This window comes from Triplophysa rosa, linkage group LG6 (assembly GCF_024868665.1).
Source record: "Triplophysa rosa linkage group LG6, Trosa_1v2, whole genome shotgun sequence".
Taxonomy (NCBI): Eukaryota; Metazoa; Chordata; class Actinopteri; order Cypriniformes; family Nemacheilidae; genus Triplophysa; species Triplophysa rosa.
The window spans coordinates 23137076-23160051 of NC_079895.1; the positions used below are offsets into that span (position 1 = coordinate 23137076).

The 22976-nt window shown below is 48.5% G+C and overlaps 1 protein-coding gene across 1 annotated transcript in view; it reads left to right on the top strand.

The window, feature by feature from the left end:
- The window catches only part of cckbrb (cholecystokinin B receptor b), a 43910-nt gene that overhangs the window by 10664 nt on the left and 10270 nt on the right, over positions 1–22976 (top strand). The window contains exons 2-4 of the mRNA XM_057336045.1: positions 8642–8890; positions 13500–13752; positions 17164–17291. Of these exons, the coding sequence (XP_057192028.1) occupies positions 8642–8890; positions 13500–13752; positions 17164–17291 (630 nt within the window). The remainder of the gene's footprint in view (positions 1–8641; positions 8891–13499; positions 13753–17163; positions 17292–22976) is intronic.

The window sequence follows — 22976 nt, forward strand, 5'->3', positions numbered from 1 at the left end:
GGCAGGGAAGCATTTTGTCTCCCTTTCTTTTTAATATTTATATGAATGATTTATGAAAGCTGCTAAATAATTGTGGAACAGATTGTAGGGTGGGTAACACCACTATTATCCATTTGATGTATGCAGACGATTTGGTGTTTTTTTTTTTTTTTGCCCATACAGTGGTGGTCTTCAACAGTTACTGATGATTTGCTGTCAATATGGTCTAGACCATGACATCAAATATAATGCAAAGAAAAGTAACATTATAATTGTTAAAACTAAAGAGGATGGGAAATTGTCATTTCCTGATTTCTCTCTTTCTGGTTCTGTTCTGAAAGTATTTGATGGGATTAAATACTTATGGCATTATGTAACTGAGAACCTGTCTGATGATATGGATATTTACAGACAGCACTTAGTTCAGTCAGGTTGTTTCTAGGTTGTGGAGCAACTGGCGTTGTAGCTTATATGTAAATATGTGATAATGTGGATTTAGGTTTGTGTGTATTTCTGGACCGTAATAGTCCTTAATAAAGTTTTGATTGATTGTGTAATAGAATAATATATGAGTGTATGAGATGTAGATGCTGTGGAAGAATTTCAGCCAGTGTAGTGTACTGAACATTGAAAACAGTCACATGAATATTGCAAAATGTGATAGGTGCACTTACAATATATATTTAAATGCTTTACGAAGTGTTCCATTTTAATGACGATATCATGAATTTATTGAAAATGTGTGATGTTCTGGCAGAGTCATGATTCTTAGTCTAATATTTATGTTGCAGTAATATTGCAATTTAGTATTCCCTCAATTGATCAAGTATTCCCTCAGACAACTATCCAATTTCACATCAGAATTTCTGATACATACTGTATATCAAGTCTTTAACTCATCACTTATATTAGCTGATGGACCGTGATGGAAAAAAATGATTCTGTGTGTTAAAATGCAATTTCTGGCCACAGAGACCAGCTGAATAAGCCACAATCCACCAACAGTGTCTAAATGCAACCTGCTTTAAGTGTTTTAACTGAGAGAGCTTTTACAATCCAGAAAATTAATATTGTTTTGTGAAAATTTCTGTGTTTCCCATTACCAGCGTCAGGTTGCATTGTGGACCATTAGATGCACGGACTAACGTCTTGGTTATGGATGTAACCTCGGTTCCCTGATGGAGGGAACGAGACGTTGTGTCGAACCGACAGAATGGGGTTTGTCTTGAGAACCTATCATCTTCTGAGTATTTAGAAAAGGCCAATGAAAATTGGCGAATGAAATTTGCATGCCAGGCTCCTCCCCGAATGTCCAGGTATAAGAGGGAAGCCGGCGTGCTCATTCATTCACCTTTGGTCTGAGGATGGGGTGGGCGGCCAGTGTTGTGGCATGAGGGACACAACGTCTCGTTCCCTCCATCAGGGAACCGAGGTTACATCCGTAACCAAGACGTTCCCTTTCTGTCGGTCTCTCGACGTTGTGTCGAACCGACAGAATGGGGTTCCTATGGAAAACGCCACCGCACTGAGCCGCGTCACAATCTCTGTGGAGCGACGTTGACTGGCCTGGGCGAGTCAGACGAACACGCTAACGCGAAGTTATGACCCTCCAGTGGAGAGGACGGGGGACCCAGAGCTTTACACAAAGTTGGGAAGCCCCTATCGCCGGCCGTCACGGGCGGAGGCCTAGTTCTCTAATTGGCGAGAAGCCGCCCGGCACCGTACGGGCCACTGGGTAAGCATTATTCCCCCCTGGGGGAAAAACGCTGCAGAGGCCACTACCTACCGTAGGGAGGAATTAGTGGAGACACCACATGGTCTCACCATCAGGGGAGAACTCATGGGAGGAATGTGCGGACTGCAGGAGTTAACCGCAAGGTGGGAGTCCACCTGGGGAGGTCATGGGTTGCCAAGGTGGGAACCATTCATGAGGATACATCAGACGGAACAGCCCACGGAGGGGGGGTTACCACGTCTGGAGCACTAGGTCCGGTTAGAGCTATGTGGGAGATAACTCAACTGTTCCCCGGCCTAAGGGGGCAGGGCTGCTCTGCCCAGCCTGTCCCCTGGAAGGGTGCTTAGTGATGGATGGAATGCCTGTTCTTTACCCGAGGGGAAAGAAGTGAGGCGGGATCGCCACTGCTCCCCTACCGGCTGCCGGTCCCACACCTTGCCAGGATGCGGGCTGACACCGGTTCCGCGCGTAGGTATTAGAACCTCACGGAGTTGTTAGGCATAGCCCAACCCGCAGCTCCGCAGATGTCTGCCAGAGAGGCACCCTGAGCAAGTGCCTATGAGGGGTGTGCCTCACTCCCAACGGGCAGGGGCGAATAGAGATCGGTATGCCCTAACGAGGGCATCCACGATCCAGTGCGCCAGCCTCTGTTTGGAGACAGCTCTCCCTTCTGCTGACCTCCGAAACAGACAAAGAGCTGCTCAGAGCTTCTGAGCTCTGCGTGCGGTCCAAGTAGAGGCACCGTGCGCGTACTGGACACAACACGGATAGGTTGGGTCTTCCTCCCCGGTGGGGAGCGCCTGCGGGTTCACCACCTGGTCTCTCGGGAGAGTGGTGGGAACCTTGGGCACGTAGCCGGGGCGGGGTCTCAAGATAACGTGAGAATCCCGGCCCCGAGTTCTAGGCAATCTGTGGACACGGAGGGTGCTTGCCGATCCCCTACCCTCTTGGAGGTGAGCGCCATGCGGAAAGCCGTCTTTATCAGGACTGAGAAAGAGCGGCAACCCCGAGAGGCTCGAAGGGGCGGGGCCTCTTAAGGCCCGCCAGCTAGGTCGCAAGAGGGTACGGAGCGCGGAAGGTGGTCACCCTTGCGCGCCCCTTAGGAACCTAATGACCAGGTCGTGCTGTCCCAGAGGCTACCCATCACTTGGGTCATGATGAGCGGCCGAAGCGGCTACATACATTCCCAGTGTGGAGGGGGAGAGGTTACTCCCCAGTCTCTCTTGATGACGGGACAGCTCGTACCCGACCGAGCAACTCCGCGGGTCTTCTCGCCGAGAAGAGCACCAGGACGAAAAGAGGCGCCACCTATGGGCGTATAGCCGCCCAGTGGCCGAAGCCCTAGCCTTAGTGACGTCCCAACCAGACCGGGGGTGGGTCACTCAGGATCTCCTCGTCCCGTCCAGACATGGAGACCAGGTTCTGCCTGGGATGCCGTAACGTGCCCCTTCCCCTGGGGAAGCAGTTCGCCAGGGGGAGCGGCCAGTGGGGAGTTGTTGTCAGAGCCTTAGCTCTGAGAACCAAGTCCTGGTTAGGCCAAGGGGCGTAACTAGTACCACTTGATGCTCCTCTTCCCTGGCCTTGCACAGGACTCTGTGCAATGAGGCTCACTGGGGGGAAGCGTACTTCCGCTTGTCCCGCGGCCAGCTGTGTGCAAGGGCATCTGTGCCAAGGGTTGCCTCGGACAGGGAGTACCAAAGCGGACAATGGGTGGAGTCCGGGGAGGCAACAGGACCACCTGTGCCTGGCCGAACCTCTCCCAAATGAGCTGGCTGCGCGGGGATGGAGTCGCCACTCCCCGCGAGGCGTCGACTGACGAGAGAGCGCATCGGCTGTCTGGTTCAGGATGCCTGGGAAGTGTGTGGCTCGCAGGGAACTGATCACCTGCTGACTCCAGAGGAGGAGGCGCCGGGCGAGTCATGTTTAGCTGCCGTGAGCGAATCCAGTGATAACGCCACAGCAGCTGTGCTGTCCGACCGGACCAGCACGTGCCTGCCTTGCACGAGAGGTAGTAGCCTTCTCAATGCAAGTAGCACAACCAACAACTCTAGGCAGTTGAAATGCCAACGCAGGCGGGGGCCCGTCCACCGCCCCGACACTGCTTGCCCGTTTGCACGCGGCACCCCAACCCCAAGAAGGTCATGGAGACCAGGGGGTTAGGGTGTGTCGGCAGAAAGCGTGTGACCATACGCCTGCTGCCGGTGTGCCATGTTCTCCAAGGAACTTGACTCTGTAGCCAGTGTTGGAGCGGTCATATGTGCATCGACCCGAGGGTGACCACCCCCGCCGAGGATGCCATGTATCCCAGGAGCCTCTGAATTGTTTCAGGGGGACCGCTGACTGTCTGAAAGCTTCAGGCAGTTCAACACTGATCGGGTGCACTCTGTAGTCAGTCGCACTGCCTCTGGGAGGCCGCGTGGGTGCGGGCTTCCTCATCGCGGGTCTCGCACCCCCCTCAGGGGGTGAGCAGGGCCGCTCATGAGGACAGAGTCGAGTTCCCTACCGAGAAAGAGGACGCTCTGCACCGGGGAGAGCTTGCTCTTCTCAGTTGACCTGTAGCCCCACCGATCTAGGTGCCGGAGCACCAGGTCCCTGTGTGTACACAACAGATCTCGAGAGTGCGCAAAACTGAGCTAGTCGTCGAGATAGTTTAGTACCCGCACACCTCCTTCCCTAAGGGGAAGGAGGGCGGCTTCCACGACCTTCGTAAAGACTCGTGGAGACAGGGACAGACCGAAAGAGAGGACCCTGTACTGATATGCCCATCCCTCGAACACGAACCGTCGGAACGGCCGATGTCGAGGGAGGATCGAGACATGAAGTACGCGTCCTTCAGGTCGATTGCCATGAACCAGTCCTGACACCTGACGGATGTCAGGATGCACTTCTGCGTGATCAACCTGAAAGGCAGCTACTGTGTAGGTGCCTGTTCAGAACACACAGACCCAAGATAGGGCGCAACCCCCCGCCTTTCTTGGGGACAATGAAGTACAGGCTGTAAAACCCGCTGAGACGGGCTCGATCACTCCCTTCACCAGAAGGGTGGCGGCCTCGGCCCGAAGTACGGGGACATCCTAGCCTCTGACTGAGGTATATCGGATGCTGAACTTGGCGGGCGTGAGGCGACCGAGACGGATCGTCTTCCCTAGCCAGCCTGACAGTATGGGAAGCCGGACAGGCTCCCAGAAATGAGACGGGGACTAAAGGTACGATCTTTTTCATCGTCCCCCCAGGGGGTGGTTCGATGGCTAGCAGTACGGATTCCTTGCCGGGGGAGGTCCCCCGGGGAGGAGATCGGCTCTGCTGTTTTTCCTGCCTGGCGACTGCGCAGCTCAACGCACTGTCTGACTGAGAGTGCTGAGGGCTGGTGTTTATACTCGACATTGCGCTTCGCCATGACGCAACGTCGAGTTTGCCGTTCACCATCGTNCATGGAGACCAGGGGGTTAGGGTGTGTCGGCAGAAAGCGTGTGACCATACGCCTGCTGCCGGTGTGCCACGCTCTCCAAGGAACTTGACTCTGTAGCCAGTGTTGGAGCGGTCATATGTGCATCGACCCGAGGGTGACCACCCCCGCCGAGGATGCCATGTATCCCAGGAGCCTCTGAATTGTTTCAGGGGGACCGCTGACTGTCTGAAAGCTTCAGGCAGTTCAACACTGATCGGGTGCACTCTGTAGTCAGTCGCACTGCCTCTGGGAGGCCGCGTGGGTGCGGGCTTCCTCATCGCGGGTCTCGCACCCCCCTCAGGGGGTGAGCAGGGCCGCTCATGAGGACAGAGTCGAGTTCCCTACCGAGAAAGAGGACGCTCTGCACCGGGGAGAGCTTGCTCTTCTCAGTTGACCTGTAGCCCCACCGATCTAGGTGCCGGAGCACCAGGTCCCTGTGTGTACACAACAGATCTCGAGAGTGCGCTAAACTGAGCTAGTCGTCGAGATAGTTTAGTACCCGCACACCTCCTTCCCTAAGGGGAAGGAGGGCGGCTTCCACGACCTTCGTAAAGACTCGTGGAGACAGGGACAGACCGAATGTGAGGACCCTGTACTGATATGCCCATCCCTCGAACACGAACCGTCGGAACGGCCGATGTCGAGGGAGGATCGAGACATGAAGTACGCGTCCTTCAGGTCGATTGCCATGAACCAGTCCTGACACCTGACGGATGTCAGGATGCACTTCTGCGTGATCAACCTGAAAGGCAGCTACTGTGTAGGTGCCTGTTCAGAACACACAGACCCAAGATAGGGCGCAACCCCCCGCCTTTCTTGGGGACAATGAAGTACAGGCTGTAAAACCCGCTGAACATCTTGGCTGGTGAGACGGGCTCGATCACTCCCTTCACCAGAAGGGTGGCGGCCTCGGCCCGAAGTACGGGGACATCCTAGCCTCTGACTGAGGTATATCGGATGCTGAACTTGGCGGGCGTGAGGCGACCGAGACGGATCGTCTTCCCTAGCCAGCCTGACAGTATGGGAAGCCGGACAGGCTCCCAGAAATGAGACGGGGACTAAAGGTACGATCTTTTTCATCGTCCCCCCAGGGGGTGGTTCGATGGCTAGCAGTACGGATTCCTTGCCGGGGGAGGTCCCCCGGGGAGGAGATCGGCTCTGCTGTTTTTCCTGCCTGGCGACTGCGCAGCTCAACGCACTGTCTGACTGAGAGTGCTGAGGGCTGGTGTTTATACTCGACATTGCGCTTCGCCATGACGCAACGTCGAGTTTGCCGTTCACCATCGTGCAGAGGGTGGGAGCGGCTGTGATAACCCAGAGAGAGAGGAAACTCTCCTTAGAGAGTAAGTGGGCGCTAGCCCCCCAGAGGGGGCCAGCAGATGGAGAGACGGGGCAGGATCTGTCCCTAGCCGACTTCCTAGCAATGTGGCTGGGGTCGGGCCCAATGGTAGCCTCGATCCCCTTGAGGTCTTCCCATGAGGGCCGCTTCACCGCGGCTGCTGATGGGGCGATGGTCTCCTCTTCGCTGTCTCCTCCAGGGGGGGCACCTGAGTGGGGGGTGCCAGAGCTGGAGGGCGTCGAAGAGGACCAGGGCTGCTGGGAAGCAGACAGTGCACGGGACTCGACGGCCGAGGCGGCCGAGCCCCGGCACGGAAGACTGCTTCTTTACTGTCAAGAACCCTCCGGGGGAGGCCGCGCACGGGTCTCGCGCCCCCCGACGGGCGGGGGGTGAGCGGGGCCGCAGCGGCTCGACAGTAACACCAACCAGCCCCCCCTTGCGAGACGGGTGCGTCGAGAAAGCGGACCTTCTCGGCGTTACTCATCTGCGCAAGGATCGGCCAGAGGAGTTTCTCATGGACCACAAGTGTGGACATCGTCCGACCCAGGGCCCGCGTGGTCACCTTGGTTGCCTGTAGAGCGAGGTCGGTGGCGGCGCAGAGTTACTGCATAAGCGCTGGGTCGGTCTTACCCTCGTGGAGCTCTCTCAATGCCCTGGCCTGGCAGGAGCCATAGCGTGGAGAGAGGAGGCAGCTTGGTCCGCCGCAATGTAAGCTCTCGACACCAGAGATGCCAAGACCCCACATGCTTTGGACTGGAGTCTAGGTCGAGCCCCCCCCAGGTGGCCGCCGCCTACGGGCACGAGTGCACCGCAGCGGCATGCTCCACCTGGGGGACATCGACGTATCCTCTAGCTGTCTCAACCTCGAGGGAAGAGAGGGTGACGGAACTTTGTTTGACGTGAATCCTGCCGGAAAGGGGCGTTCCAGGTCTTACTAAGTTCCTCATGCACTTCCGGTAAACACGGCACTGGGGGCGGGCATGGCTTGGAGCCGCGCTCAAACCTGAGGCGCCATGTAGCCAGCCGCGAGTGCCGGGAGAGGCAGTGCGGGCACTGCAACCCAACACTCACGGCGGCCCGGGAAAGCATGGCTGACATTCCGATGTCCGCTTCTTCCTGGGCTCGACGCCCTGAGGGAGGGAGCCCGAGGAATCGTCGGAGTCGGATGGCAGTACGTCACCCCCCGATGCTGCAAGAGACATCTCGTCATCACGCATCGTATCCGAATACGTGATTGAGGAATAAGACGGCGGACCGTCTCCTGGGGAACGGTCAGACGAGCGAGACGAGGTGTGAACGGTCTGTGAGCCCGTGGCTGGCGGATTATCGCTCACAGTAATCCTCATATCACCCTTGCTGCTTGCCGTAGCGGACAGCAGGGCCGTAGTCCTGCCGCCACGGAACGGGGAGCAAACGAGGTGGTGGCTGAGTCCCCTGGGAACACAGCCACCTGTGACGTAACGTCTGAATCGTCAACGCCCGCAGTGCGGGCAGGACGTATCCACAACGTCTGCCCCAGCGTACTGGAAGCAGGCATTGTGTCCGTCCCCCTCCTCGATGAGTGTGTTGCACCCATGAGAACAGCGGGACAAGCCACGCTGGAGAAATTTGCTCTTTTAGAAAAGGAAATTTGCTCGAACACCTCCGGAACTGCCGAGACGCCCAGGGGAGAGTCACTGCAGGAAGGGACCGTCCGCTGTCCATGTCATAGATTCCAGCAGAAAGAATGATCACCAAGATCGTAGAGAAGCTCATCTTTATTTACCTCTATATAAACCACATTTATAAAAAAAGTATTCATATTCTTTTTTTTGTAAATATTTAGAAAAATAAAAATCTGTGATGGGGAAAAATACAAATAAATAAAAGACCACATAAGAGTTAAAGTTTTACTGAAGGGGTGTTACCCTTCTGGGTGGTTTTGAAGAGTAAATTATTATAGTATCAAGATATTTTTTAAATATTGTCAAAAAATAGAAACTTCAAAGAAAATACAGTATGTAGTTAAAACTCTTATCTTGTCCACTTGTTTTTTTTCTTATTTTACACAAAATAACTGCTGCAAATCCTGTTCAAACTTTTTAATTTCAAAAGCATTGATGTGTCATCTGCTAACTGAAGTTTTATGTTTTTCTTTCAGAAATGAATTCACTCCGCATACTGCTCTACTCCATCATTTTCTTACTGAGCGTGTTTGGAAATCTGCTCATCATCGTTGTGTTGATGGTGAACAAACGAATGCGGACGGTCACCAACTCCTTTCTGCTCTCCCTGGCCATCAGTGACCTCATGATGGCCATTTTCTGCATGCCCTTTACTTTGATTCCCAACCTGTTGGAAGATTTCATTTTTGGAGCAGCCATGTGCAAGATTGTGGCATATCTTATGGGTAAGATTGATTTCAGTGTATCACTACAGGATCAAGTGAGTCTAGAATTTGTTACCTTGCCAACAATAAAAAAATCCTTTGTTGACTTTACCAATAACTAATCTACTAACAGCAGCTCATGCATACTGGTTTCTAAGTCTCTTTTGAAATGCCCACTGTTCACTATCCCTCTGATGCACACTGCACACAAATGTTGAAAGCAATATAAAAATGTGTGAAAAACCAATCAATTTGATTGGCTGGAAGGCAAAACCCAGGAGTCCTGTGCCATTCTCTCTGCTCTGCTCTTTTATTATGGTATCACTTATTAATGAACTGCCCCCAAATTGCACATTAAAACAACTGTGGTTGCTTGCTTCACAAGTCAGTCAGGTAGATTCTTCCAAGCACTTTGGGCAGAATAACCAGATGTGATTCAAAAGTCTCAAGACTACTGTGTTTACATAATGACCTCATCACGATCCGCCAGCCAATCAGCTTTCAGAGCAACATGACACAAGTCTTGTCAGAATGCTGTATATCGCCATCAGAGCTCAACAATCACCCGCCTCCACCCCAGATCCACTTGTCTACATCTTTTTACGGGTGACTAACATTGCAGGAGCGTCTTTTTTGCACACTGCCGTGTGTGTTAGTAGTAACAAGTATTCATTCTTTCTCTTTAACAGCAGCAGGTAGATTGAGTTCTGTCAAGACCAAACAAATTGTCATGAACATTAATGCACTTAAATTTATCTGAAGAGTTTTCATGACGGAAATCAAATAACCAAGATTTTTTATTTTATCACGTAGATATTGACATTGATACCAAATAATTGGTCACCAATGTACTATGAACACACACTGATCTGCACGTTTTTATGAATCAATACCTTTTTAAATGAAAGTCATGCCTCTACAATGCCAAGGTCGATTTTGACGCACAAGGACCACAAAAAAAATATTTTCAGGAGAAAAAAATCGACTTACAGTAAATTTGCTTATATTCAGCACACCACATTTATGGCTGTACCCACCATTGAGGTCCAGACCTTTGGTGTTGCTAATATTGTAGAAAACGCCTAGACAGCTGATCTCAGACCTGGCCTACCAAAGCAGTCTAACAGTGCTCGCTAATGTCACAAATGATGGAGGTGGCCAATTAAATATAGCAGGGTGGGAATAATTATCCTATCCAATCCAATCATAGAAGGCTTGTGTTCACAGAAGCCAAGCTTGAATTCCGTTTTAATTGTGAAAGAGTATGTAAGTATCTAAAAGTCTAATGTTTGACAACTTTTTTTTGTATCACAGAAAGGGTAAACGACTGATCCAGTGATGCTACAAAATACCATTTTGCATATATTTAATTTACGTGATTTATGTAATTCACATAACTGCAGTGTGACAAGACAAAATTAACCATGTATTTCTAAAAGCAAGCAACCTGAAATGTCTTAAAATACACATATTATGGAAGTCAACATTTTATTGTGGGGATAAATATAACATAATAATTGTCCTATTAAGGAAACCAAAACCCTGCGACCACAACACAAAAAGAAACTGTAGACTCAGGTACAGTGCCCCAGGAAAAATGACATTGTCCTGTTATAATTCTTACTTGCATACATGGTTGATCAGATAGCGTTTCTAAAGGATGCTTTTTTCCCGGCATCATGTTCACTGTCTGGTGGACGTCTTGGGGTTGACAGAGTTCAGAAGGTTGCAGATCTTATTTGCTTGAGTGTGTGCAAGGTGCCTGAAGCCCATGCAGTGTCAGAGCGGCATGGTAACACGTCTAACGAGCTGTGCCAACCGTCACCACCCTCACACTGTTTATTTTTGAGGGGGAGGGAGAGGAGGGGATTTGTAAAGCAAAGAACAATTTCCCTGGTATGAGCTTTGGTGCTGAGGGTGAGATCAGATCAGCTGTCGGGCCATCAGGACAGTAATTCTGCAAACACGCAGGCCTGTGTCCAATCTCTGGTGTCCAATCTTGCCGAGCCCTCTGATAGAATGCCATTTTAAAATGTTGCTAGCTTTGTACTTTTACAAGAACGTATTAAGGATTTGTCACCTTCAGTTTAGCTAGGAGTCAACACCTCGGAAAACATAGCTGTACAATAAATACATTTTCGTGTTGAGAGCAACTGAATCAGAAAAGATGGTGTCTGAACCAGATATAAAAGCAAAGATTGAATTGGGATTGTGAAGGTGGGAGATGGTAGAGATTCTGGTGGCGTAAGCCTGTGATTCACAACTTATTTTTCACATTTTATGTATGTTTCCCGTATTAATGATTTCCCAGAACCGGAGATGAGAACCACTGCCCTAGGCCACATTCATCATATTGAAACCTTTCATTGATGACATACACACGTATTTCTGTGGGTGTGTGTGTGTGTGTATGTGTATGTGTATGAGAGAGGGGGTGTTTGATAGAAAATAAAGTAAAATTAAACAGAAAACAGAAAGAAAACAATTAAGGAAAACTAATACAGCTGTATACAGACAATATATAAAATGTCTAATGATCTGCAAGATCTCTTTAATATTACATTTATTTTTCCTGGACAGCACTAAGAGTAATCTCCTGCTTCTTGCTATTGCTTTTGAAACACAGCCCATGTCAGTAATGTCACAGGCATGTGCCCGAATACAAATGCTTTTAGCAAAGGCTCAAATAATGGCTTCAAAATGAATAACAAATTCTTAAGAATAATAGACATAATATTCAATGTATGCGTGTCCTGTTAAGACGTTCAGTTTATTTAGAAATGCAGCTCTTCACTGACACACATCAGCTGACAATGCACGGCCAATATCAGATACCAAAAGAGAGAAAAAAAAGAGAGAGACAGAATGGGAAGATTTTGTGCTATGTTTCTCAAACTGACAGAAGAATTGTGAGGTGGATAGTTGTAGATGTTTTGATTACCATATACCGTAAAGATTTATTATCATTTACCCTAATGTTTATCCAATATTTCCAAGAATGTACGTTTTTTTCTAAGCAGCTGGGCATAATTGAGCTTAAAAAAAGAAATATGATAAAGCACCACAAAATAAATATATAAATAAAACTAGCCCAACTGTGTTACATTCATGCATTGCTGTTAATTTATTAAGCTGGTTAATTTAAATTAGTTCCATATTGTCGCCTAACACCGTATCTACACCGGACGCGACAGGCGTGACGCGACATGACAACCTGCTTGTTCTTAATAGGTTTGTCGCGTCTCGCCACGCCGCATCCGGTGTGGACAATATTTGAAATTATAATGGGTTCTAATGCGTTTCTAATGTCTTTTGTCGTGTCGCGCCTGTCGTGTCTGGTGTAGACACGGTGTAAGTTGAATATATTAGCAATACTCATTATGCATTATAAAGAACCCATTTAATATTTTGTACATAAATAAAAATACAAATACAAATAAATAATTGTATGAGTTAAACATATTTGTTTAATAAAAACTCAAGAATTACTATTAAGAATTACACTGGCTGCTGCCTGGTGTCATTATGTGAACTTCTGGTTTAAGCCACGGCCACTTCTGGCTTTATCCGAATACGAATAGAATTTTTGAAATATGTAATTGTGACGAGGGAGGCGTGACAAGAGCCGTGGGAGGAGGAAGCGAGGCCGGTGGCGCGAGTGATAATGAGTGTCAGCTGGGCGTCACACCGGCCTCGCATCTCTCACGGAGGAGATCGGAAGCATAAAAGGACGAGCGACAGGAGGATACGGCGAGAGAGGACCGGGCCCGGACATGTTAAGTTTTGTTTATGTTTGTGTGGCTGGCAGTTGACCGTGAGGTGGCTGCCGGCCTTTTCACTGCTGGATTATTGTTTGTTTATTTTTGATTAAAGTTTATTGTAAATGTTCGCCGGTTCCCGCCTCCTTCCTTCCCTTTTTTTGAGCTTATTACAGTAATGTAAAAAAATAAGTAAATAAGTAATGGCTCTGCAAATACCCTAATGTTTCCTGTTCTCGTAGGCTCACATGTCCTTTACTCTAAGTTTCAAAACAGAACTAAACAAAGTCTTAAACTGTGCTTAGATTGAAAATAATTTTTACACCTTTGTATTGTTACTATATGTAAAAATGTCTTGTCTGTGTCTACATTTATTTATCTTAAATCATTTTAGTATAGAAACAAAGCTATTAACACACTGAAAACAGACACAATGCTGCTGTGAGCAAACATGTCGATTTCACCTGAGTTTTTTAAACTTTTTCAGTTTCAATTCAAATGTATTTATGTATCGCTTTTCAGAATTTTGAATAGTTGCAAAGCAGGTTTACAGTAAAATACATATTAGTACAGATAGCAATGACAAAAAGCACATTTGCTAAATGGAAACAAAATAGAATAAAACAAACAGGAGTGCAGCATACGTAAATGGAATCGATTGAAAAATAAACCAACAACACGTTGTAGTCCCAAGATGCTAGTGTTCAGTTTAAAGCATGCATTATTTATATCCTGAATTTAGACAAACAATTTAAACTCTTGCTTCTAGCTAAATTATAATTACCTTGAATGATACATTTGCCCATTCTTCCATCAAAAAGTTTATTAAAAATGAGTTTAATTTCAAGTGTGATTATTTTGCTTTACCACAGGTATATCAGTCTGTATATCAACCTTCAGTCTGGTGGCTATAGCAATTGAAAGATACAGTGCCATTTGCAATCCGCTGAAGTCCCGTGCATGGCAGACCAGGTCCCACGCCTATAAAGTCATCGCTACAACATGGGTTCTGTCCTTCATTATAATGTCACCCTATCCCATCATCAGCACCCTGGTCAAGGTACCCAACAACAGTGCTCACATGTGCCGTCCCTCCTGGCCAAGGAGCGAGGTGGCGCAAGCATGGTAAGTGCAGAACATATTTCTCAGGCTTTATCTAGAACCCAGAAGCATGCTAGATGTAACAATATAGTAATAACATAGTAATAATGTATTTATGAAAGAATGAGCTTATTTAAAATCAAATATGTCTGTTGTGTGTATTGTTGACACCTACAGTACACTTTAAATGTACAGCATACTTTGCATAGGATCTGCTGCTATAGATACTAGTACGATAATAATTGTCATGATTCTGCCTCCCTATGTCATGTAATTCTTGAGTCATGAAAAAGCCTTAGGTTTTATGTGGAGAGAATCATATTATTGTCTATCATAGCATATTATGCATTCTCTCCGGTGTCGCGTCTCTGACCCCGCCCCCTTGTTATCCCGTTTAGCTTCCCATTAGTGTTTGATCCCTGCCCTTCACCCTCCCTGTGTCATTATCCCTCGTTTGTATTCCCCTATTTAATGCCCTTGTTTTCTCTGTCCTGTGTCGGTTCGTCTTGTATTGTGCCTGGTTGTGGCCGGTATCGCTATTCGTTAGTTTTTGCCTGTCCTTGTGAATACCTTACCTGAACCTTTGTGTGAGACGTTGTGTCGGTTTGTTTCTAGTTTGGTTTTGTGCCCCACGTGGGAAGTCTTTGTTTCTTTTTATTACATATTATTATTCAGTCTTGTCTTTGTTACCCCATTGTGGGCTTTTGTTTTGTTCCTGTTTTGTGTAAATGCATCAGTTTCTTGTTAACCCCTTAATACCCGCTGCCTGCAATTGGGTTCTTCTGAAATCCCTGACAAATAATACTGTGATGTACCTATAACAAGAACAAAGCTGATTTAAAGAAATGTGTGGGTTCAATTTAACTTGAGCTCTGAGGTAAGCTGGTAATTATGAAATAAAAACATGTTTTCTGACTAATCAATCATCGATGTAAAGCTTGTAAATCCTATAGCCTCCAGAATGCATTGCAGCATATCGTATTGTAAATTTGTTACACTGTAAATACACATTTTTTGTTTATGTAAAATTTGATTAAAAGCAAAAAAAACAAAACAGAAGGAATAGAGAAAAGAACAGACAGGATCATTGCAGCAAATATTTTCAACATGGAAGGTTAGACATAAAATCCCAATGAACCAATACAATCAATTACAATCCAATGTACGGTCAAATAGATATGCTACTAGACGAGCAACAGAAGGTAGATTCTTACTCCCCAGTGCTTAAATGAATTTCCTTAAACATGCAGTAAAAGCATGGAATCTTTTACCATTGTCAGTAAGTAGGATAACACGGAAATTAGATTTTGAAAGGCATGTAAAAGCACACATTGGATTAATATATTTATTGAGGGTTACGGAATTCATTGAACGAGCAGGCAATGCTATATACCAAAAGGAATGTTTAAAGTAGTATTATGGGATGTCAAAAATGTATAAAATTTTTATGGATGAAGGAATTTATGGACTTTAAGTGCTGTGCAGACCCCAGGAAGACTGGAATGTGAAAAATGTATTTAAGTATGGTGTAATGGCACACACTGATGACAGACACGATGCAACCTCAAGTAGTTATAATCCAGTTTATAGTATCCAGTAGTGCAAACAACGAACATTCAATGGAACAGAACAGGTAAACATCCACGTAAACTAATAACAATGATGACATCCACGGAGTAGTCAGAGATAAGGGTAACACAGAACATGTAACAACTTTACATTTAGACCTGACCATGAACAGAACAAAACACAAGGAATGCAGATCAGGTGTGGGTGCAATCATGAGTCTCAGGTGCGGGTGTAATCAAAGATGGTGATGAACTGGTGCAAAGGATTATGGGGAGTGTAGTCAGTAACTGTTAAAGGTGCGGTGAATAAGAGTCCATGGAGTGAAAACACGGGAAAAGCTGGCAGGAGAACACAAGGGGGCAGACAGGACTGTTACATATGGAATGATGAGGGGATTTTAAGTGTTAGACGTACCCCAGGAAGATTAGCAATGCTATTGGGCAGAGCTAATGGAGATCCAAATATAGAGTAAAATTATTATACTGTAGATGCTAAACATAGATGTCAGTTTGTTTTGGACCCAGAACATTTGTTTAATGACCAATCCATCCAGTATATCATACTTTTTTTGTGTCTACTGTATTTCATTATGAGAGAAAAAAGCAGAGTATCCAAGAGTGATTCTGCAGCGTGTGATTAGGAGCAGGTGTGTTGTAAACTGCTGTGTGCCTCATGTGGCACATTCATGTATTATGACAGCCACTAGTTGTCATGCAGCTAGACTGGTTCCTTTGAGTTTGCTAAAATATTTTACATATTTATTCTTAACATTCTATTATGGACACAACAGATGTGTGCCTCATGTAGCACATTCATGTTTTATGACAGCCACTAGCTGTCATGCAGCTAGACTGGTTCTTTTGAGTTTGCTAAAATATTTTACATATATTTTTTCTTAACATTCTATTATGGACACAACAGACTGTGAATTTCAGGAAATTTACCATGAATAAAAGGGTGTTAATAGTTGCAGACAATGTTCCTTGAATTAGAGCTAGATGATTGGACAGCATTTTCCTGAACTGAAGCTGCGAGTAATCTTTTACGAAAATACACACTGCTGATTTTTTTCACGAGAAAACGGCCACAGCCTAGAACAGAACAGATTCATGGAGTACCAAATGAAGTCGCAAAGTAATGACCAATTCATGGCCAAGACCTATTCATTACTCTTTTTTTGCCTCGTTTTCTCTTCAAATCATGACTTTTTTCTTGTTTGAAACCAGAAGAGTTATGTTTATAAATGATGTTTTATCCTATTGTCATTCAAATACAACTCACTTGCAAATGGTCACTTGCATATTATCTTGGCACAGTATGGCTAAATATTTGCAATGTATAACAAAAACTCTAACAAAGAAATCAGTTTTGCATTACATGTTTTTCAATTTAATTTTACAGACTTACTGTTAAAAATTGTGAAGTGAACACAGGGCTCTGCTCAACACACGTGGGTCTGCCAAAAAAGGTTTTACTTATGTTAACAATATATGTAATGTTTTTAGTTTAATAGATTCATATTTTGATATCACAATAATCATCAAAATAAACAATTAATGTACTGTACATCTGAGGCTGTTACCAAGCAATACAGCAACTTTGTAGAAATCATAATTCAACCTCAATGTTAACCTTTCATAGTTTTAATACCTTTTGTTCTTGTTGGTGATTCATGAATGATTCATGTTGATTCATAAACATTTTTCATGAAAATAGAGCACTTGTCTGACAAGTCTTTAAGGAGCTGTGCATGTGTGGGTGTATTAGTGGGGGGTTTATTGGAAGTGCAGTGTTTCTAAAGACGGAGCTTTATATTGTCATCTTGTTCCTCCATTGGTTTTATTTCCCCTGTTTCTGCTTTTTAAGGTATATCCTGTTGCTGTTTGTACTGTTCTTCATTCCTGGTGTGGTGATGATCATCGCCTACGGGCTCATTTCCCGAGAACTCTTCCGTGGAATTCAGTTTGAATTGGAGCAGAGGAAGGGACAATGTGGTGAGACCCAATGATGTATTATTTACATCCCAGTCTGATTTATTGCCAATTTTAATAAGCGCCAGACCATCTCAAAGAGTATTTACTGCTCTCGTCTATGTGAACATATTTGATGTCTCACCCTGAGGATTCAATTGTCTGTGTGTACAGTCATGCCCATCTGTTTATAAAAAATACACAGCAGAAAATTTCTTTAAATGCCTCTAAAATGGACTACTTGCACTGAGCCTAGTGACGTATTTCTGCCTTGAATTAGTACAGCTTGCTATTTTCAGGTTTTGTGTTTTTACAATGTGCTGTAACTGCCTATGAAACCCTACCTAAAATCAGAATTCAAAGCTGATTTTAAATTCTGTACATTATCAGAGAATTAAGAAAAATTCTAAACATCACTATGGTAGGTACACTGTCTGGAAAAGTCCTTTCTCAAAGCTTAAGTTTACAAAACCAAACTGAGAAAGCAATGGTTGGTTAAAGGTCCAGTGTATGAGTTTTAGCGGAATCTAGTGGTGAGGTTGCGAATTGTAACCAACGGCTCAATCCAGCCCTCTCTTTCGAAGCATTACGGTGGCTGACACAGAACTAAGATGTTGTCAGATGTCACTTCTTTGCCGATGGAGATAACATATTTTTGAAACACGCTCTGTAGAGCAGTTTGAACGTTTAGGGCTACTGTAGAAACAACATAGTGAATTCCATGCAAGGGGACATTCAGAAAGAGTAATGAATGTATGTAGATAGAAATAGCTCATTGTAAGGTAATAAAAACATAATGGTTCATTATGTAAGGTCTTTATATGCCTCTGAAGAGGTTTATTACATTTTTATTACACAATAGTTTATTACATTGCATTTCTGTCAATAGATCCTCCACAAAAACACACTATGGGTCTCGTGAGTTCCACACTGGAGCTTTAACAATAGTATTTCACAGTTTCTCCTCACACAGAGGTCTATTGTAGACATTTAAAGGCGGAGGCTATTCTTTCTAGAAACATTGTTGTTGCAGGTTGAAAGCCTCTTAAGTTCCCTTTCTGTCGGTCTCTCGACGTTGTGTCGAACCGACAGAATGGGGTTTGTCTTGAGAACCTATCATCTTCTGAGTATTTAGAAAAGGCCAATGAAAATTGGCGAATGAAATTTGCATGCCGGGCTCCTCCCCGGATGTCCGGGTATAAGAGGGAAGCTCATGCTCATTCATTCACCTTTTGTTCTTCAGAGCCTACGCATCTGATGAGCTTCTCTACGATCTTTGGTGATCATTTTTCTGCTGGAATCTACGACGCGGACAGCGGATGGTCCCTTCCTGCAGTGACTCTCCCCTGGGTGTCTCGGCAGTTCCGGGGGTGTTTGAGCAAATTTCCTTTCTAAAAGAGCAAATTTCTCCAGCGTGGCATGTCCCGCTGTTCTCATGGGTGCAACACACTCCTTGAGGAGGGGGACGGACACGATGCCTGCTTCCAGTACGCTGGGGCAGACGTTGTGGATACGTCCTGCCCGTACTGCGGGCGGTGATTATTCAGACGTTGCGTCACGGGTGGCTGTGTTCCCACGGGACTCAGCCACCACCTCGTTTGCTCCCCGTTCCGTGGCGGCAGGACTACAGCCCTGCCGTCCGCTACGGCAAGCAGCGAGGGTGATATGAGGATTACTGTGAGTGATAATCCGCCAGCCACTGGCTCACGGGCCGTTCCCCAGGAGACGGTCCGCCGTCTTATTCCTCAATCACGTATTCGGACACGATGCCTGATGATGAGATGTCTCTTGCAGCATCGGGGGGTGACGTACTGCCATCCGACGATTCCTCGGGCTCCCTCCCTCGGGGGGTCGAGCCCAGGAAGAAGCAGACGTCAAAATGTCAGCCATGCTTTCCCGGGCTGCCGTGAGTGTTGGGTTGCAGTGGCACTGCCTCTCCCGGTGCTCGCGGCTGGCTACATAGCACCTCGGGTTTGAGCGCGGCTCCAAGCCACGCCCGCCCCCAGTGCCGTGTTTACCGGAAGTGCATGAGGAACTTAGTAAGACCTGGAATGCCCCCTTTCCGGCACGTTTCACGTCAAACAAAGTTCTGTCACCCTCTCTTCCCTCGAGGTTGAGACAGCTGGAGGATACGTCGTTCTCCCCCAGGTGGAATATGCCACCGCGGTGCACTCGTGCCCATAGGCGGCGGCCACCTGCGGGGGGGGGGGGTGCTCGACCTAGACTCCCGTCCAAAGCATGTGGGGTCTCGGCATCTCTGGTGTCGAGAGCTTACATTGCGGCGGACCAAGCTGCCTCCTCTCTCCACGCTATGGCTCCTGCCAGGCCAGGGCGTTGAGAGAGCTCCACAAGGGTAAGACCGACCCAGCTCTTATGCAGGAACTCCGCGCCACCACCGACCTCGCTCTACGGGCGACCAAAGTGAACACGCGGGCCCTGGGTTGGACGATGTCCACACTTGTGGTCCATGAGAAACTCCTCTGGCCGATCCTTGAGCAGATGAGTAACGCCGAGAAGGTCCGCTTTCTCGACGCACCCGTCTCGCAAGGGGGGGCTGGTTGGTGTTACTGTCGAGCCGCAGTGGCCCCGCTCACCCCCCGCCCGACGGGGGGTGCGAGATCCGCATGCGGCCTCCCCCAGAGAGTTCTCGACAGTAAAGAAGCAGTCCTCCGTGCCGCAACTCGGCCGCCTCGGCCGTCGAGTCCCGTGCACTGTCTGCTTCCCAGCAGCCCTGGTCCTCTTCGACGCCCTCCAGCTCTGGGACCGCTCCAACACTGGCTACAGAGTCAAGTTCCTTGGAGAGTGTGGCAGACCGGCAGCAGGCGTATGGTCATCACGCTTTTCTGCCGACACACCCTAACCCCCTGGTCTCCCATGACCTTCTTGCAGACAGGGGTCCCCTTAGGGATGCCTCCCTGTAGGGTTGGGGTGCTGTGTGCAACGGGCATGCAGTGTCGGGGCGGTGGACGGGCCCCCACCTGCGTTGGCATTTCAACTGCCTAGAATTGTTGGTTGTGCTACTTGCATTGAGGAGGCTACTACCTCTCATGCAGGGCACGCACGTGCTGGTCCGGTCGGACAGCACAGCTGCTGTGGTGTATATCATTGGTGGCATTCGCTCATGGCAGCTAACATGACTCGCCCGGCGCCTCCTCCTCTGGAGTCAGCAGGTGATCAGTTCCCTGTGAGCCACACACATCCCAGGCATCCTGAACCAGACAGCCGATGCGCTCTCTCGTCAGTCGACGCCTCGCGGAGAGTGGCGACTCCATCCCTGCGCAGCCGGCTCATTTGGGAGCAGTTCGGCCAGGCACAGGTGGTCCTGTTGCCTCCCCGGACTCCACCCATTGTCCGCTATGGTACTCCCTGTCCGAGGCAACCCTTGGCATGGATGCCCTTGCGCACAGCTGGCCACGGGACAAGCGGAAGTACGCTTCCCCCCAGTGAGCCTCATTGCACAGGTCCTGTGCAAGGCCAGGGAAGAGGAGCATCAAGTGGTACTAGTTACGCCCCTTTGGCCTAACCAGGACTTGGTTCTCGGAGCTAAGGCTCTGACAACAACTGCCCCCTGGCCGCTCCCCCTGGCGAATTGCTTTCCCAGGGGAAGGGGCATGTTACGGCATCCCAGGCAGAACCTGGTGTCCATGTCTGGACGGGACGAGGAGATCCTGAGTGACCCACCCCCGGTCTGGTTGGGACGTCACTCAGGCTAGGGCTTCGGCGACTGGGTGGCTATACGCCCATAGGTGGCTCCTCTTCTCGTCCTGGTGCTCTTCTCGGCGAGAAGACCCGCGGAGTTGCTCGGTCGGGTACGAGCTGTCCCTTCCTCAAGAGAGACTGGGGAATAACCTCTCCCCCTCCACACTGGGAATGTATGTAGCCGCTACGGCCGCTCATCATGACCCAAGTGCTGGGTAGCCTCTGGGACAGCACGACCTGGTCATTAGGTTCCTAAGGGGCGTGAGAGGGTGACCACCTTATCCGCGCTCCGTACCCTCTTGCGACCTAGGTGGCGGGCCTCAAGAGGCCCCGCCCCCTTCGAGCCTCTCGGGGTTGCCGCTCTTTCTCAGTCTTGATAAAGACGGCTTTCCTGATGGCACTCACCTCCAAGAGGGTAGGGGATCTGCAAGCACCCTCCGTGTCCACAGATTGCCTAGAACTTGGGGCCGGGATTCTCACGTTATCTTGAGACCCTGCCCCGGCTACGTGCTCAAAGTTCCCACCACTCTTCCGAGAGACCAGGTGGTGAACCTGCAGGTGTTCCCCACCGGGGAGGAAGACCCAACCTTCCGTGTTGTGTCCCGTATGCGCACTGCACCTCTACTTGGACCGCACGCAGAGCCCAGAAGCTCTGAGCAGCTCTTTGTCTGTTTCGGAGGTCAGCAGAAGGGAGGGCTGTCTCCAAACAGAGGCTGGCGCACTGGATCGTGGATGCCCTCGTTACAGCATACCGATCTCAATTCGCCCCTGCCCATTGGGAGTGAGGCACACTCCTCATGGGCACTGGCTAAGGGCGCCTCTCTAGCAGACATCTGCAGAGCTGCGGGTTGGGCTGTGCGCAACGACTCCGTGAGGTTCTAATACCTACGCGTGGAACCGGTGTCAGCACGCATCCTGGCAAGGTGTAGGATCGGCAGCCGGTAGGGCGTATGCCTGCAAAAGCCCTTCCCCCTTCCTTAGAGGGACTCCCCTCTTTCCCCCACTGGGTAAAGAACAGGTAATTTATCCATCACTAGCACCTTCCTCGGGGCAGGCTGGGCAGAGCAGCCCTGCCCCCTTAGGCCGGGGAACAGTTGAGTTATCTCCCACATAGCTCTAACCGGACCTAGTGCTCCAGACGTGGTAACCCCCCCTCCGTGGGCTGTTCCGTCTGATGTATCCTCATGAATGGTTACCACCTCGGCAACCCATGACCTCCCTAGGTGGACTCCCACCTTGCGGTTAACTCCTGCAGTCCGCACATTTTCCCATGAGTTCTCCCCTGTTGGTGAGACCATGTGGTGTCTCCACTAATTCCTCCCTACTGTAGGTAGTGGTCTCTGCAGCCTTTTTCCCCCGGGGGGAATAATGCTTACCCAGTGGCCCTTACGGTGCCGGGCGGCTTCTCACTATTTTGAGAACTAGGCCTCCGCCCGTGACGGCCGGTGGCAGGGGCTTCCCAACTTTGTGGTAAAGCTCTGGGTCCCCCTTCCTCTCCACTGGATGGTCATAATTTCGCGTTAGCGTCTTCGTCTGACTTGCCCAGGCCAGTCAACGTCACTCCGCTAGAGATTGTGACGCGGCTCAGTGCTGTGGCGTCTTACATAGGAACCCCATTCTGTCGGTTCGACACAACGTCGAGAGACCGACAGAAAGGGAACGTCTTGGTTACGGATGTAACCTCGGTTCCCTGATGGAGGGAACGAGACGTTGTGTCCCTCATGCCACAACACTGGCCGCCCACCCCAGCGGTCGGGGGAGGATGCTTAAGGCTCCTCAGACCAAAGGTGAATGAATGAGCACGCCGGCTTCCCTCTTGTACCCGGACATCCGGGGAGGAGTCCGACATGCAAATTTCATTCGCCAATTTTCATTGGCCTTTTCTAAATACTCAGAAGATGATAGGTTCTCAAGACAAACCCCATTCTGTCGGTTCGACACAACGTCTCGTTCCCTCCATCAGGGAACCGAGGTTACATCCGTAACCAAGACGTTTTCTAAATATATTTA